Source organism: Ornithorhynchus anatinus, chromosome 11 (assembly GCF_004115215.2).
Source record: "Ornithorhynchus anatinus isolate Pmale09 chromosome 11, mOrnAna1.pri.v4, whole genome shotgun sequence".
NCBI classification, from domain to species: Eukaryota; Metazoa; Chordata; class Mammalia; order Monotremata; family Ornithorhynchidae; genus Ornithorhynchus; species Ornithorhynchus anatinus.
In genome coordinates, this window is record NC_041738.1 from 30,293,529 (window position 1) to 30,307,213 (window position 13,685).

At 43.6% G+C, this 13,685-nt stretch overlaps 1 protein-coding gene across 5 annotated transcripts in view; it reads right to left on the bottom strand.

The window, feature by feature from the left end:
• The window catches only part of SLC7A9 (solute carrier family 7 member 9), a 50,087-nt gene that overhangs the window by 15,394 nt on the left and 21,008 nt on the right, over positions 1-13,685 (bottom strand). For 4 of the 5 annotated variants that reach the window (XR_003762841.1, XR_003762842.1, XM_029075100.1 and 1 more), the window contains exons 3-7: positions 12,994-13,162; positions 10,102-10,240; positions 7,635-7,765; positions 6,651-6,784; positions 32-179 (exon numbers count right to left, since the gene is read on the bottom strand). Coding sequence is in view for 2 of the 5 variants with exons in the window: in XM_029075100.1 (XP_028930933.1) it covers positions 32-179; positions 6,651-6,755 (253 nt within the window). In the remaining 3 variants the exon portion in view is untranslated. Of the gene's footprint in view, positions 1-31; positions 180-6,650; positions 6,785-7,634; positions 7,766-10,101; positions 10,241-12,993; positions 13,163-13,685 lie in introns of those variants that run through there. The other variant, XM_029075101.1, reaches the window with a different exon arrangement.

A 13,685-nucleotide genomic window follows, 5' to 3' on the forward strand; every position in this document is an offset into this window, starting at 1 on the left:
TTTCTTTTGTTCTTTTTTTTAGTTTCTTTACCTAATGTAGCAAGAATCCCACAGGCCGTCCAGATGATCAAACAAGGCCCCACGGCACCGATGTTGCTTAGCACAGATTTGGGTGAAATAAAGATTCCGGAGCCAATTACGGTGCCAACAATAACACAGATCCCACTAATCAGACCCACCTTGAGTTAGGGAGAAAGAACAATGATTAGTATCACAATGGCCAAGGAAGATCTTTGAAAAACTATACAGAAAGAAAGATATCAACATGAACTCTGGCTCAAGGACACCCTGTCGGTGCCGACGTTTTGGAAGATTCAGCTAGAGAGAGGGCAACCAAATGTTTTGGTTACCGATTTTCACAGAAACGCTGCGAAGAAAAGTCTGACAGGGTGGCCTAGTGTAAAGAGCACGGGCCTTGGTTCTAATCCCAGCTCTGCCATCTGCCTACCTGTTTAACCTCTCTGTGCCTCAGTTTCCTCATCTGTAAAATGGGGATTCAATACCTGTTCACCCTCCCCCTTACGTCATGAGCCCTTGTAGGACAGGGATTATATCTGACATAATTTTCTTGTATCTGCCTCGGTGCTTAGTGAAGTTCTTGACACATAGTAAGTGCTCAACAAATACCATAGCCGTTGTTATCATTTAATTCCTCACCAAGCAACAGTGGCCAATTGCTTCCGGGAGACTTTGGCATTGCTGGTATTGATGAAGAAAAATGTGAAAAGCAAGTCCACCTGCTACCTGTATCTCCACTCATTCATTCATTCGATTGTATTTATTGAGTGCTTACTGTATGCACAGCACTGTACTGAGCGCTTGGGAAAGTACAATACAGCAATAAAGAGTGACAATCCCTGCCCACAATGAGCTCACAGTCTAGGGGGGTGGGGAGACAAACATCAATATAAATAGACATCAATATAAATAAATAAAATTATAGATATAATCCTAAATGCTGTGGGGCAGGGAGGGGGGAAGAGCAAAGGGAGCAAGTCAGGGCAACACAGAAGGGAGTGGGAGAAGAGGAAAAGTGGGGCTTAGTCTGGGAGGGCCTCTTCTGATCCTCACCTGCTCTAGCTCTGCCCTCTCCTCTGCTCAGCACCAACATTTCTCCACCCTTACTGACTCCTGGGCCCCTCACCCACACCAATTTTCTCTGAACTTTTAACTCCTTCTGTAACCCCCATCTCCCCACCACCCCATATATTGCCCCATGACCTTACCACCTATTTCACTGACAAAATTGAAACCATCAGGAATGAACTCCCTAAATTCTATCTTGCCCCGTCTAATCCCATCTGCCTCCTGCCCCTTCATTGACTTATCTTTCCCAGCCATCTGTCAAGATGTCTTCCACCTCTTGAAATCTACCACTTCCACCTGCCCCTCCAACCTCATCCCTTCACACTTTATGGAAGTACTTGCCCCCTCTCTCCTTCCCTCCCTGACCATCATCTTCAGGCACTCCCTCCCCAACGGCTCCTTACCCTTTGTTTTCAAACATGCCCTCACACCCCCATTTTTAAAAAACCACTCCTTGGACCCATCTATACCTTCCAGTTATCTCCCCATATTCCTCCTACCATTGTTTTCCTGACACTATCCTTTTCTTGGTTCTCCTCTAATAATAATGTTGGTATTTGTTAAGCACTTACTAAGTGCAGAGCACTGTTCTAAGCGCTGGGGAAGATACAGAGTAATCAGGTTCTCCCACGTGAGGCTCACAGTTAATCCCCATTTTCCAGATGAGGTAACTGAGGCACAGAGAAGTTAAGTGACTTGCCCACAGTCACACAGCTGACAAGTGGCAGAGCTGGGATTTGAACCCATGACCTCTGACTCCCAAGCCCGGGCTCTTTCCACTGAGCCACACTACTTCTCTACCTCTCTGGCTGCTCCTTGGCTCTTCACCGGCTCTTCCTCTGCCTTCCATCTTTTAAGTGTGGGGGTCCCTCAAGGCTCAGTTCTGGATTCCTGTCTGTTCTCCATTTACACCCAATCAATGCATCAATCAATCTGTTGCATTTATTTAGCCCATACTGTGTGCACAGCACTTTAGTAAGGTCTTGGGAGAGTACAATATAACAGATTGGTAGACATATTTCCTGCCCACAAGGAGCTACAATCTAGAGAACTCATTTTCTCCCATGGCTTCAAATACCATCACTACACAGATGACTCCTAAATCTCTCTCTCTCCTTCCCTGCAATCTCACATCTCCTCCTGCCATTAGGACATCTCTGCTTGGATGTTTCACTCTCTGAAATCTCAAACTTAACGTGTCCAAAACTGAACTCATCTTCCCCTCCAAACTCTCTCCCAAATTGCCCATTACCGTCGACAGCGCCACTGTCCTCCCTGTCTCACAAGCCCATAACTAATCTCTCTCATTCGACCCTCATAATCGGTCAGTAACCAAATCATTTCAGTTCTATCCTCACAACATCTAAAGAATCTCTGCCTTTGTTTTCACCCCAACTGCTACCATGCTGGCACAAGCATTTTACATATGCCATCTCAATTAGTACATCAGCCTCCTCACTGACCTACTTAGATGCCTCTTAGTCTCTCTTTTTTCCAGTCCATACTTCACTCTGCTGCCCAGAACGTTTTTCTCAATAATAATGATAATCGTGGTATTTGTTAGGTGCTTACACGCACGTCTCCCTGCTCCTCAAACACCACCAAGGGTTGTCCAGCCATCAAACAAACTCCTCACCATTGGTCTTCAGGGGCCTCAGTTTTCTCCCTCCTATCTAACCTCACTCCTCCATCAGCCAACTGACAGAACTTATTGAGTGCTTACTGTGTGCAAAGCACTGTACTAAGCTTGGGATAGTGCAATGCAATAGAATTGGTAGACACAATATCTGCCCTCAAGGAACTTACATTCTAGTGGGGGAGACGGACACTAAAATAAATTACAGATAGGGGAAGCGGCATAAGGCTCTTCATTCGATTGTACTTACTGAACGCTTACTGTATGCAGAGCACTGTACTAAGTGCTTGAGAAAGTAAACAGTGACATTCCCTGCCCACAGCGAGCTCTAGAGTTGAGGAGGCAGACATCAATACAAATAAATAAAATGACAGATATGTACATGAGTGCTTTGGGGCTGGGAAGGGGGAAGAGGAAAGGGTGCAAGTCAGGGTGACACAGAAGGGAGTGGGAGATGAGGAAAAGTTGGGCTTAGTCTGGGAAGGCCTCTTGGAGGAGATGTGCCTTCAATAAGGCTTAGAAGCAGGGGAGGGCTTTTGTCTGTCGGCTTACAGGATGTGTGTGCATAAGTGCTGAGGGGCTGGGGTGGGGTGAATATATATCAAAGTGCTTAAGGGGTAGATACCCAAGTGTGAAGTGACACAGAGAGAAAGGCAAATGGAATGGGGAAATAAATGAAAGGTCAGGGAAGCTTTCTTGGAGCCTGCACACTTCACTTCCTCACCCTACTCATTGTGCCTCAATCCCGACTCTCTCATGTTGTTGACCCATTGCTCACACCCTCCTTCTTGCCTGGAATTCCCTCCCCTTCCAGGTTCAACAGACCACCACTCTCCCCAACTTCAAAATTGTACTAAAATCCTATCTAGTTCAGGAAATCTTCTCTGACTAACCTCCTATCCTCCTCCCTATCCTCCCTCCCGTCTGCACTGCTTATACACTTGGGTCCAACCATACCCTCAAAGCACTGAGTTTCACCCCACCTCCAGAGCAGTTATGTACATCCCTGACTTGGTCAGAAAGCCCCCGAGGGCAGGGATCCTGTCTCCCCACTTTACTGTAATTTCCTAAGCACTAGTACCACGCTCTGCATACAGTAAGCTCTCAACACATGCCACTGTTTGATGGATTTGTACCTATCATATTGTAGACACTGGGTGAATATTAAATCAATCAACTGTATTTATTAAGCACTTACCGAGTGCAAAAGACTGCAGTAAGTGCTCAGGCGAGCACCATTCATTCAATCGCATTTATTGAGCGCTTACTGTGTGCAGATCACTGTACTAAACATTTGGAAAGTACAATTCGGCAACATAGAACCTCAGTAACAAATGAAAACCTGCCCCATTCCCAAGCAGGTCTGATTTGGAGGATGGTGCCATAAGGGAGAACGAGACCAGCCAGGGATAGGCTTAGGGCCTGTTGTCCTGGGGCGGAGGTAGCCCAGTAGCCAAAGTTCACCCCTTCCTAGGCTCCAAGGGGAAGGTACCTGGCCTCATTTCCTGTTGCAGCCTCTCCTCCTCAACACAGCCGGGGCTATTAATAGCAGTTTCAACTAAGTTAATGGTGGGAGCAAAAGGAGGCTGTTGCCCCCTACCAGTAGCTGGGCACCCCTCTGAGGGGTGAGTGGCTGGGGGGGCAACTGCCCTTTCTCTGTGTTCAATGTCACCTGGTCTCTGGGTGAAGGCTGATTTCAACCCCCATTGTTGGGCAGGGATTGTCTCTATCTGTTGCCGAATTGTACATTCCAAGCTCTAAGTAAGTACAGTGCTCTGCACACAGTAAGCACTCAATAAATACGATTGAAAGAATGAATGAATGAATGAACCCTTGTTTTTAATAACACTGATTCATCACTCATCCCTGTCATGGGGAAGCACTTTTCATGTTTCCATTATTCTGGGCAGAATAGTCTTGTCTTGTCCTTAGCCCCGCTCTTTTAAGACTTACAGAAGCATCATTTGGGGCTCTGGGAGGAAACCTCTCTCCATCTGAATTCCGCCTGAATGAAGCTGGATAGAGCGGTCTGGAGGGAGGGGCGTGGAAGGGGAGAATCTGGCAAAGAGACGAAACCAAACTCCACGAAGGTTTTCCCGTTGACTCTGTACAACTGCCGTAGCTTACACTGCACTAGGATCTCTCCTTGCCATAAAAATAAACACTACACTTCACAGTTTACAAGCTAATCCCGATTCTGCCACATGTCTGCTGTGTGACCTTGGACAAGTCACTTAACTTCTCTGTGCCTTCTCTGTAAAAAATGGGGATTTAGACTGTGAGCCCCATGTGGGACAGGGACTGTGTCCAACCTGATTAATCTGTACTACCCGAACGCTTAGAGCAGTGTGTGGCACATAGTAAGCACTTAACAAGTACCATAATCATTATTACTATCCATCAGCTCCACTACAAACCACCTCAGATTTACTCAGCCAAAGCTGCTATTAAGCATGGAAAATCCTGTCCAAGACACTTTAGGCTTATCACTGTCATATAAAAATTAATCACTAAAACTTTGCTCATCTATCCAACTGAACCCTTGACCCTGGGAAATTTCAAGCAGCATGAAATGTAGTCATTATGGCTTTATCACTGACTATGATTTTCTAGATCTCATGGAGATTCCAGGGCTCAATTATATTGATGGCACAGGTTATTTCAACTCTTAAAGGGATAAATCTCCCAGTCGGGAATTGAGCCCTTGGATTATCCTTTAGGTCAGATGCCAGGTGTTACCCTGGAAAGGTGTGAATGCTTCCACAGGTAAAATCCCACTCAGAATGGGCAGCAGAAGGGAGAGAAAGGAAATAAAGAAAATGGGAGGGATCATCATCGTTGTCAATCGTCATCGATGGTATTTATTGAGTGTTAACTGTGTGCAGACCACTGTACTAAGTGCTTGGGAAGAGTAGAACAATAAACAGAAACATTCCCTGCTCATAACGAGATTACGGTCTATAGAATGATAAAGCCTAGGGATGACAGAAAAGAGCAAAAGGAGAAAACAAGAGATGCTAGGTGGGTTGGTTTCAAGGGGACCAGAGGTTCCCTCTGTGTTCCTGACAATCTGCTTCTATAAGTAAGGAGGTGGGGATGCTGGGGTCCTGGATTTGATCAAGGATCTTGGTGATCCCAGTTGCCAGAGATCCCTTTGCAGTGTGCCTAGCTCCCCAGGCCACTGGACGGTGCCTCTGCCTCTCTGACCACACGCTGGCTGGGGAGGGTCCTCTCCAGTTAGCGTAAAACACAGTCGGGGAGGGGGAAAAACACAACCTTGCTTCGGAGGCCATCAACATGGAAAGAATTCAGCTGGCCAAAACCTGGCTCTGACCCTTGCTCCTGGAGGCTGGACCTGGCTCAAGGGGTCCAGAAAGTCTAGGGTCCAGGTGGTGGTCCTCATCCTCATCCTAGCAGGTCCCCTTTGGCTAATTCAGTCAATGGAAGAGGAGTGATCAAGCTATTGTTATCCCAGCCAATATCAAACAAAGATATTTCAATCAATGGTATCCACTGAGGACTTACTGAGTGCACAGCCCTATGCTAAGCGCTTGGGAAAGTACAAAACAACAGTCTGTAGGCACCATCCCTGCCCACAAAGTCTGTAGGCACCATCCCTGCCCACAAAAGAGCTTACAGTCTTAACTACAGGATCTATGCAGAGAAATGGAATGTGATCCAGGAGCCTCAGGAAGTCCAGATACAAATACCCCAACATCCCAAGTTCCTCAGGGAGACACGAAAGTCTAGGGAAATGTATCATTTTCAACTTCAAAATGCTTCGGAGAATTAAAAATCAGTTTCAATTCAGTTTTTGCATGCTCCTAGGGACTTCAGGTTTGACTTTCTTTTGCTAGCGGTGCTAACATAAGTTATGTGTTTTTTTTGCAATAATTAAGCTGCCTAAAAATTGAAATCATCCTCTTACCTCTTTTTGGAGACTTGTACTTTTGACTTCTTTACCCTTGCAAGATTGCTCATCCTCTCGTCCATTTCCTTCATATCTCCTTTTTCTTATGGCTTGTTCATCCATTTTAACCTGTCAGGGACTAGGATAGGATGCTAAGAGCAGAACAGAAACAGAGTCAGTTGAACAAACTACTCCCATGTCTCACTTCTCCTAATAACCCCTGCAAGGTAAAGATCAAAACCGGAATATGATCGAGGTTTTGCTTGACAGCGTACAAATGTCAAATGATCTCTTTACTGTCATCAGCAACTCTGCTAATCTTTCAGTCATTTAACTTCTAAGTCATCCTTAGACAGAACTGTGGGAGGCTTAACTAATGATCCTAATTAGCTCAAATCTCAAAGAGAAATCTGATGTACTGGAAAAGCACAGTTTTCTGTCATTCAGATGTTATTCTCACTTTAAGATCCTGAAATGAAGTATGACTTTTGGAAAATGAGAATATTTTGTCAGAAGGATATTGATCTTTATATCCTTTCAAACTTGAAGTTGCAAAAATATTCAGAAATACCTAATTTGCCTCCACTGCATGTTTTATGCAATCAACTTAGATTTGATTTTGGCTTTTGACACTTGTCATCATATTTTGCCTTCTCCACTTCTGCTGGGTGCTCTTGGCTTTTTTTTAGGGATGACAACATTATAAGTCATTTTAGTAGCAGGCTAATGATTCCTTCTGGTCATTTTTCAAAGGAAAGAGATACACACTAGAATCTACCCTGAGCACAATTATTCAGCTGGGTACAGATCATCAAAATACATTTTCCTTGCATTAACCTGATGCAAATAAAAGCTAAAGAACATTTTGGGGCAAAAGGATCAAAGCCATTAGATGTTTCAGTTCCCCAATCCTAGAAGAAAGCACACTGTGAATATTAATATGGTAACATTAGTATGGTAATGTAGAAATATTATTTTTCCATCATATCATCAGCCACTTACCTTATTTATTTGTCCTTGCGGATTATAAATCTAGCAGACAAAGTTTTCTCCTCCTTGGATACTTTGATTACTTCTATAGAAAGCCTCTCAAACGGGAATGTCCATGTCTTAATGGTTAGGAGTGAAGGAAGCTGGAGGGTACAGAGGTCATCAGAAGGTAATTATTAAACACATTTTTTCAGCAAGGGAGCCCAGCTACACATTTGAGGATGGCCAAAATGTGTGGAAAAGACAAGATGGTTTGTCAACACGTCTTTGGTTTAATCGATTTGCGGGCCAACATGATTTCTGTAAACTGATAAATATCAATGCACTATCAAAAGAATTCTTTTAGAAGTCAGGTCTTTCTAGTCTTTAATTGGTGGGTGAGGGTAAACTTTGGAACAAACTGTTTTACTGTCTTAATAGGGTATATTTACAATATGCACTGGGTTCTACAAACATTAACTTCCGCTCATATAAATCATTGGTCAAGAAAATGTTTTTATCACCCCCCTCAAACAGGTCAGGAGGTTTAAACAGAGGTGTCCGTTTGTTTTCTGTTATGGTTGTAGCCAGCTGAAAGAAGATGCTGAATACTTTTATAATGCTTGGTACACAGTAAGCGCTCAATGCATACGACTGATTGATTGATTTTTCCATTTACTATTACAGTGAGATATTTTTCATCTCTCTAAACTCCAAAAGGGATGCCAAGGTGATTGAACTTGAGTTGTCTGCTCTTCTCCTAATTCATGTAGGAGTCTGGTTAGTTAATCTCAGAAATCCACGCCGGGTTCCAATTCTCTTTTTTAAATTAATCTGCATGACCTCAGATGCTGAAATCCAAGCCCCAAGGTTCCTCTCAGCCTTGAGGGAAAGCTGGTTTGGTGCTCGAAGCTCAGAATTCTCGTGTTAAATCCATCAGTGCGTCCAGGGAGCCCCCACCTCTGCTATCGATTCTGTTCACACTGTGTGAACAAGAAGCAGGCAGGACAGAGGCAAGAGCAGAAGCAAAAATCTACAAACAACCCCCAGAGAAAACTCCTCACGATGATGTAGCCATAGAGAGTAAAAAATAGTTTCTGAATAGCCTTGGCTAGGATCTCCCACTGAACTGTCGGCAGGACGGTTGTGGGAATGAAAGCAATAAAGACCACAAATGGCAATGAGAAAGGCATTATCTAAATATGAAGCTTTATCAAGTTCATCCTTTTTCAATCTGTGCAGAAATTAAAGTAATAATAATAATAATAATGTTGGTATTTAAGCGCTTACTATGTGCAGAGCACTGTTCTAAGCGCTGGGATGGATACAGGCTAATCAGGTTGTCCCACTTGAGGCTCACAGTTAATCCCCATTTTACAGATGAGGTAACTGAGGCACAGAGAAGTTAAGTGACTTGCCCATGGTCACACAGCTGACGAGTGGCAAAGCTGGGATTCGAACCCATGACCTCTGACTCCCAAGCCCGGGCTCTTCCCACTGAGCCACGCTGCTGTCAGAGAAATTACCCTGGGAGCAGAGGGTCACACAGCAGAAGGAGCCTTGGAGCCAGGAAAGAACACCTGCGAGCTGCCTTTGCCAAACTCCAGCACTGCTCTTCCTTGGAAGGGGCAGGCTCCTTCGGGGGAGGGAGTAGACAGAGGCCAACATTCTGATTTCAGAGTGCCATCCCATTGGTTCAGCAGGATTGAAGGACGAAGGTGCTATGCCCAAGCATAGCAAGCACCTTGGAACCCGTAATGCTTCCAAACAGAGCAGTTTGGATGTTGGGAATTTATAGCTTGGCTCAGTAAAAATACCAAGCTGGTATAAAATGCTCCTTCTCCAACATTAAGTTTGACCCCACAAGGAACCAGAGATTCTCATCAGGTTTGGGTGATGTTTCCAAGCTTTCTTCCTACCTAATTAATGGTCAGTTTATGAAAATCTTTATGATCATTAATCAGTAAACAGTACCAATTGTGGAGGGCAAGGAGAGGAAATGATGACATAAACAAGTCAAATTATTTGCCCAAGGTCTTGCAGTTAATCAGTGGTAGAATAGGGATCAGAACTCAAAATGTCTGATTCCAGGTCCTCTGTTCGGTGCACTGATCTCTCTGCCTTTCATTAGTTACTCTCTTCTTAAGATAGCTTCTACCCCATCCCCCTCAACCTTTTTTTTTCTTACAAAGGGGATAAACTGTGTTCCTCTCATTGTTCTTATAATCTGAAGGATCTCTTCAGATCTTAAAAGAGTGTTAACTCTTTTTTTCCTAAGGGTTAGCCAGGCACAGGGTCAGATTCCCCCAGAGGGCATTCAGCAACCCCTTCAGTGGCCCAGCAGTAAAATGCAACTTTAAGTACTTTTCCATAGGAAGGAGAGGAGCCTCATCTCCCCTCACTCCCAGTGACCCAATAATGTCACCTATGATGTCACCGATTCTCTAGAAGCCCCATGCTTGGAAGACCTGCCCAGTGGTTTGGCATCAGTGAAATTTACCTGGCCAGCTGGGGAAACCTGAAGGTCTTGTTCATATAGAAATGCCTCTTAAATTACGTGTCATTTTCTTTAGCCATCAGCAACAGTAGTATCTGAATGCTTGGATCTCTTGTTGGCATTCTTGAAGTTATATCGAGCCCTGCAGGCAACAGGTAGGTCTTTAAACACAGCAGAGGACAAAGCCAGATTTCTGTCCAGGAGAGAGCCAAAGGCCTATGAATATTGAAATATCAATTGATCAATCATATTTATTGAGGACTTACTGTGTGCCAAGCACTGCAAGTGTTTGGAAGAGTACAATATAACCATATAACAAAGCTGGTAGACGTTCCCTGCCCACAACAAGCTTTTAGTCTACAGGTAGACATTAATATAAGTAATGGATATGTATATAAAGTACAAAACTAAGGAATATGTTCCTCTAGACTTTAAGCTTACTGTGGGCAGGGAATGTGTTTACCAACTCTATTATTCTGTACTCTCCCAAGCACTTAGTACAGTGTTCTGCACACTGGAAGTGCTCAATAAATACCATCTATTTATTGACGTTCATGGTGATCTTATTGAAATGATTCAACTCTGGAGGAAGGGTTTGATATGACCTGAGAAAAGAAAGATAATATCCTTTGTGTTTGCATTGCATTCGGTGGCCATTCTGAGCTCCTGGCTTCCACTTGGTTCCAAGTGGATATCAAGGACGGGGAGGGCGATGCGGGAGTTGTACTGCAGCTGCTGAAGGACAGCAAGAAAATGAGGAGGTATTACATTCTGCCCAACCTTCTCTGTCTTCCCCGAGAAACTGGCCTGGATGAGATTTCTTCCTCAGAGGCTCAGAATGTGGAATTGGAAACCAGGTTTCATTATTTCCTCAGAGAAAAGGTAAACGGAATCTCAGATATTGCTGGGAACACTGGAACCTTCATTTGCAAGGTGCCTTTGAGCTGTCTGTCAAGGCATTTGTAATATTTTCTATTTCCCTTTGGGAAACTTGTTAAACTGCAGAATAGCTGTGAGAACATACATCTAAATATCTCAATTCCTTTCCCATTCCTCCTCATCTCTTCATCCTCTAAACTAAACTAAATATGAAAATGATGATTACTTTTATTCCCTTGAAAATTCCTGTTTTGAGTGGAGGAATCTTACATTTTTCCAGTTAGACTCTTGGCAGTGCAGTCTATATTTGACATCTGTCAGAATAGGATCATGCTCCTTTGCCAATATATTTTCCATTGTTTACTGCAACCTTTTCACTATTATATTATTGTTAACAGTAGTATTTGTTAACTATTAGTATATGCCAAGAACTGTACTAAGTGTTGGGGCAGATACAAAATACACAGGTCCCATGCGGGGCTCACAATCTAAGCAGGAGGGAGAATAGGTATTGAGTCCCCATTCTAAAGATGAGGGACCTGAAGCACAGAGACGTTAAGTGACTTGCCTAAGGTCACCCAGGAGACAAGTTTTGGAGTTAGAATTAGAACCCAGGTCCCCTGACTCCCAGGCCTGTGTTCTTTACACTAGGCTACATATGAAGCATAAACATTGTGGTCCTTGTGTTTATCAGTGGACCTTATCAATCAATGGCTTTACTGAGCCCTTACTATGTGCAGAGCACTGTTCTAAGACTATGGGAGAGTACAATACAACAGAATTAGTAGAAATGTTCTCTGACCATAGTGAGTTTACAGTCTAGTGCTTAAATGGGTATTCTAAGATTGGGATCGGGCAGAGGGAAGGAGGGAGTAGAGAGATAGAGAGGCTCCTTCGAGCAGGGCTGGCAAAATAGTTATTAGAAAAGAAGATAAGACCCAGAGCAGTGACATAGTAGGTTAGAACTATGGTTCATCCTCTCTAGTATTCTCTCTCCTGTGTTGGGTACAGGAAGCCTAAAGGAACTGTGTCAATGTTGCTCTCTGTCACCTAGGATTCAATCCAAAATTGACTGTTTCATTCAACTATATTTATTGAGTGTTTACTGGGTGCGGAACACTTTACTAAGCGCTTGGGAGAGCCCACAATGAGCTTACAGTCTTGAGGGTCTGTAGACTGAAGTTGTGCTAGCTATATACACTTCAGAGCTCATATAAAAAACAATGTGGCAGTAACAGTGTGGGAACAAGGTAAATAAACCCAATAAGAGATGGAAAAAAATGACTGTTTCTCCACCTTCTCATTGGTGTCATCTCCTCACCTTCCTCTCTTTTGCCCCACTCCAGTCCTTTCTTTTCGATCTTACATTAGATTGTAAGCTAAAGTCATACTTGGCCTTTTCCTTCCATCTTACATTTCTAAGTGTCCCACAGAGTGTTCTGCACACCACAAATGCTATTGATAGTGATGTTTCCAACCCCATCAGCTCCCAGAACTGACACACGAGCGTGAGTTTCGGCATTCATAAAACCAAAACATATTTTTCAGGGGGCATTGCCTTAGGCATTATGGGAATTTCCCTAATATAGAGCAAAGAAATGCCCCTTTACTCTAAGGAAGTAACTATTATGCATTTGTCTTCCCACACTACATTTCAATCCTCTATTAATAATTTTCTCACACCCTTCCTAGTGTCACAAGTACTTCTCTGCTCTCAGGCCCATTGAACAAATGAAGAAATGTGGCCGGAGCAGGTCAAATGACATATCCAGGGACATAGAGTAAACCAGTTTCGGCAAATCTGGAGGACCCTGAAGGATGTTTTTAAAAGTCTACCCTTTTCTGGCTCTTAAGCAGACCCACAGAAGCTCCTTGGCAGAAAGTGAGCTGTTTTCAGTGATTTTTCATCACCAATTTTGGGAAGCACCTTGAGCCATTCAGAGGAAAGAAGCTCTATAAATTCAGTGAACGAACACATGAATCTTACAAACCTAGGGCCAATTTATGATCACTCACCTCGATCGGATTGTCTTGCTGTATCTTCATATCCCTTCATGACTCTTGTTTCATATAGATTAATTATGTCCTTCTGACGATGCTCATATCTGCTTTGCCAGACACTTAGGGAAGAAGTCCTGTCTTTTTGACTTGTGATACATCCAGCATAGGGAAGACCTGATAAATCCTATTTGGTGAGGAAGATGGTGAAGTGGTGTACAGGTTGCATCTAGCTTAATGATTAGACATCTTTTCTGGCGAGTAAACTCTTTTATCTAATAGTATGTGATTACCCCTCTTGTTCTGCTGATATTAAAATTCATCACTCTCAACTAAAACAAGTCAAACTCCTAGAATAGGTTGCATAAATCTACTGCCTTAAATTCATCTCCACCAAGTCGTTTCAGTCTGGCTTTCTGACCCTTTCATTTCACTGAGAGGGCAGGGCTGTCTCTAAGGTCACCAATGACTTCCTAATGCCTTTTAACCCCTCTGACTTCAAAACATTTCCTCTTCCTCGAAACACCGTTAGCCTTCATTTTTGCTGACCAAGTAAGTACTAACCTGATTCTCCTCCTACCTCTTTCTGACTTCTTTTTCCAGTTTGGCCTTCTCCTCTGCCTCTTATCCTCTTGCCAGAACCAAGCTCTGTTCTGGGTCCTCTGCTCTCCTTTTGTTTTATGCTGTCTCTCAGAGACCTCATCTGCTCA